This window comes from Fusarium oxysporum, chromosome 7 (assembly GCF_000149955.1).
Source record: "Fusarium oxysporum f. sp. lycopersici 4287 chromosome 7, whole genome shotgun sequence".
Taxonomy (NCBI): domain Eukaryota; kingdom Fungi; phylum Ascomycota; class Sordariomycetes; order Hypocreales; family Nectriaceae; genus Fusarium; species Fusarium oxysporum.
This window is the reverse complement of record NC_030992.1, coordinates 1,855,804-1,857,098: the sequence shown is the minus strand read 5'-3', so window position 1 is coordinate 1,857,098 and position 1,295 is coordinate 1,855,804. Positions and strand designations below refer to the sequence as shown.

Below are 1,295 nucleotides of genomic sequence, written 5' to 3'. Positions count from 1 at the left end.
CCACATGTTGGACGCTGGTGACGAGAGTGTATCGCGATGACGAGGGGATTTACGCCGTGGAATTGATGTTCTACTAGACGCTGTGTTGGGAAAGGTTGACTTTGAGAAGTATTGTTGACGATTGTTTGAGTAGATGTAATACTGGATCAAGAGACTCGGTCATCGAACACGAGGGCATTCCCAACAAAGTCTAGATTGAACACGGGAGGAGAATAAAGATGAAGATTAATGATTCTATCATTTATGTAGAGAAGCGGTTGCTAGGATGCGGAAGATGGAAAAGGGAGAAGGGTGAGAGGAGAGGCCGTTGTTGATGGTGTTGATGGAGAGTTACAAGTCACAGTGCACACGGTAAGGCCACTGAAGGGTTGATGGCGGCAGATGTGCTAGTGCAGTTTCCTTTGCCAGTTTCGCCCAACCTGCCTTCCATTCACTTTCCCTTTCTCTCATCATTGTCATTATGCGGGAAGGAGCGAGTGAAATCAAGGCGAATACCTCGCTTCATGGCATCAGATAATACAGTAATATTTCAGTTTGGGCCCGAGCTCATCATGACAACATGTTGAGCTGCACTGTCAAGAAACCTGACTCGCGTGTAAGGCTGAACATGACAATGAGTCTGATGTGATCGTAGCCGAGTTTCAACAAAGGACCCTACATGGTACAGCCCTGTTGCATAGAGAGGAACAAAGGCCCAGCGACTCATTTGGTTGTACGTACATCCCTTACAGAATGTCCCTTACTCACAAGCGCCAGCCGCCTCAACCCCCTAGCTGGGACGGCCCACCCTTGTCCCCTCCAGAGGAAAAACGCCTTGAGCACTCCACCAAACGTCATGCCCCTGCATACAAACAGCCCGGCTTCGGCAAGCCAGGGATTGTCTAGTTTAATTCTTGGGGACTCTGGCCGTCAGCATGGAACCCGACCTCAGCCGTTTCTGACAGCTGAGTCGTGCCATTCCTATTTCGAACCAATCCCTGGAAACTATCGCGATGTAGCATTACTACTTTGGCTCACCTCAGCCCTTGATGAGTTCTTTAAGCGATAGACGAATCATCTTTCCATGTTCGTCAAGTTCAAAGATGCAAGCTTCAGGTAGCTCTCCATCATGTCAGCATCGTTTTGTGCTGGCCAATTGCATCTGAGAATCCGGGTTCCCCTTATACACTGCATATTACATCCAACCTTGAGCTCGGTTGTAAGCTTGCGATGCTTTCTTTTGCACGGGATCGTTACATCCTCCTAGGATTAGAATCTTCGATTGTTGTGCTCGTGTTGGGAATATAGCTCTCAGC

The 1,295-nt window shown here is 48.5% G+C and overlaps 1 protein-coding gene across 1 annotated transcript; it reads left to right on the top strand.

The window, feature by feature from the left end:
• Positions 1 to 732: 732 nt before the first annotated feature.
• Positions 733 to 885, top strand: FOXG_19033 (uncharacterized protein; the record flags this gene model as incomplete). Its single annotated transcript, XM_018399206.1, has 1 exon — positions 733 to 885. The coding sequence occupies one exon, from the start codon at positions 733 to 735 to the stop codon at positions 883 to 885; it is 153 nt and encodes a 50-aa protein (XP_018240480.1).
• Between the last annotated feature and the right edge of the window lie 410 nt (positions 886 to 1,295).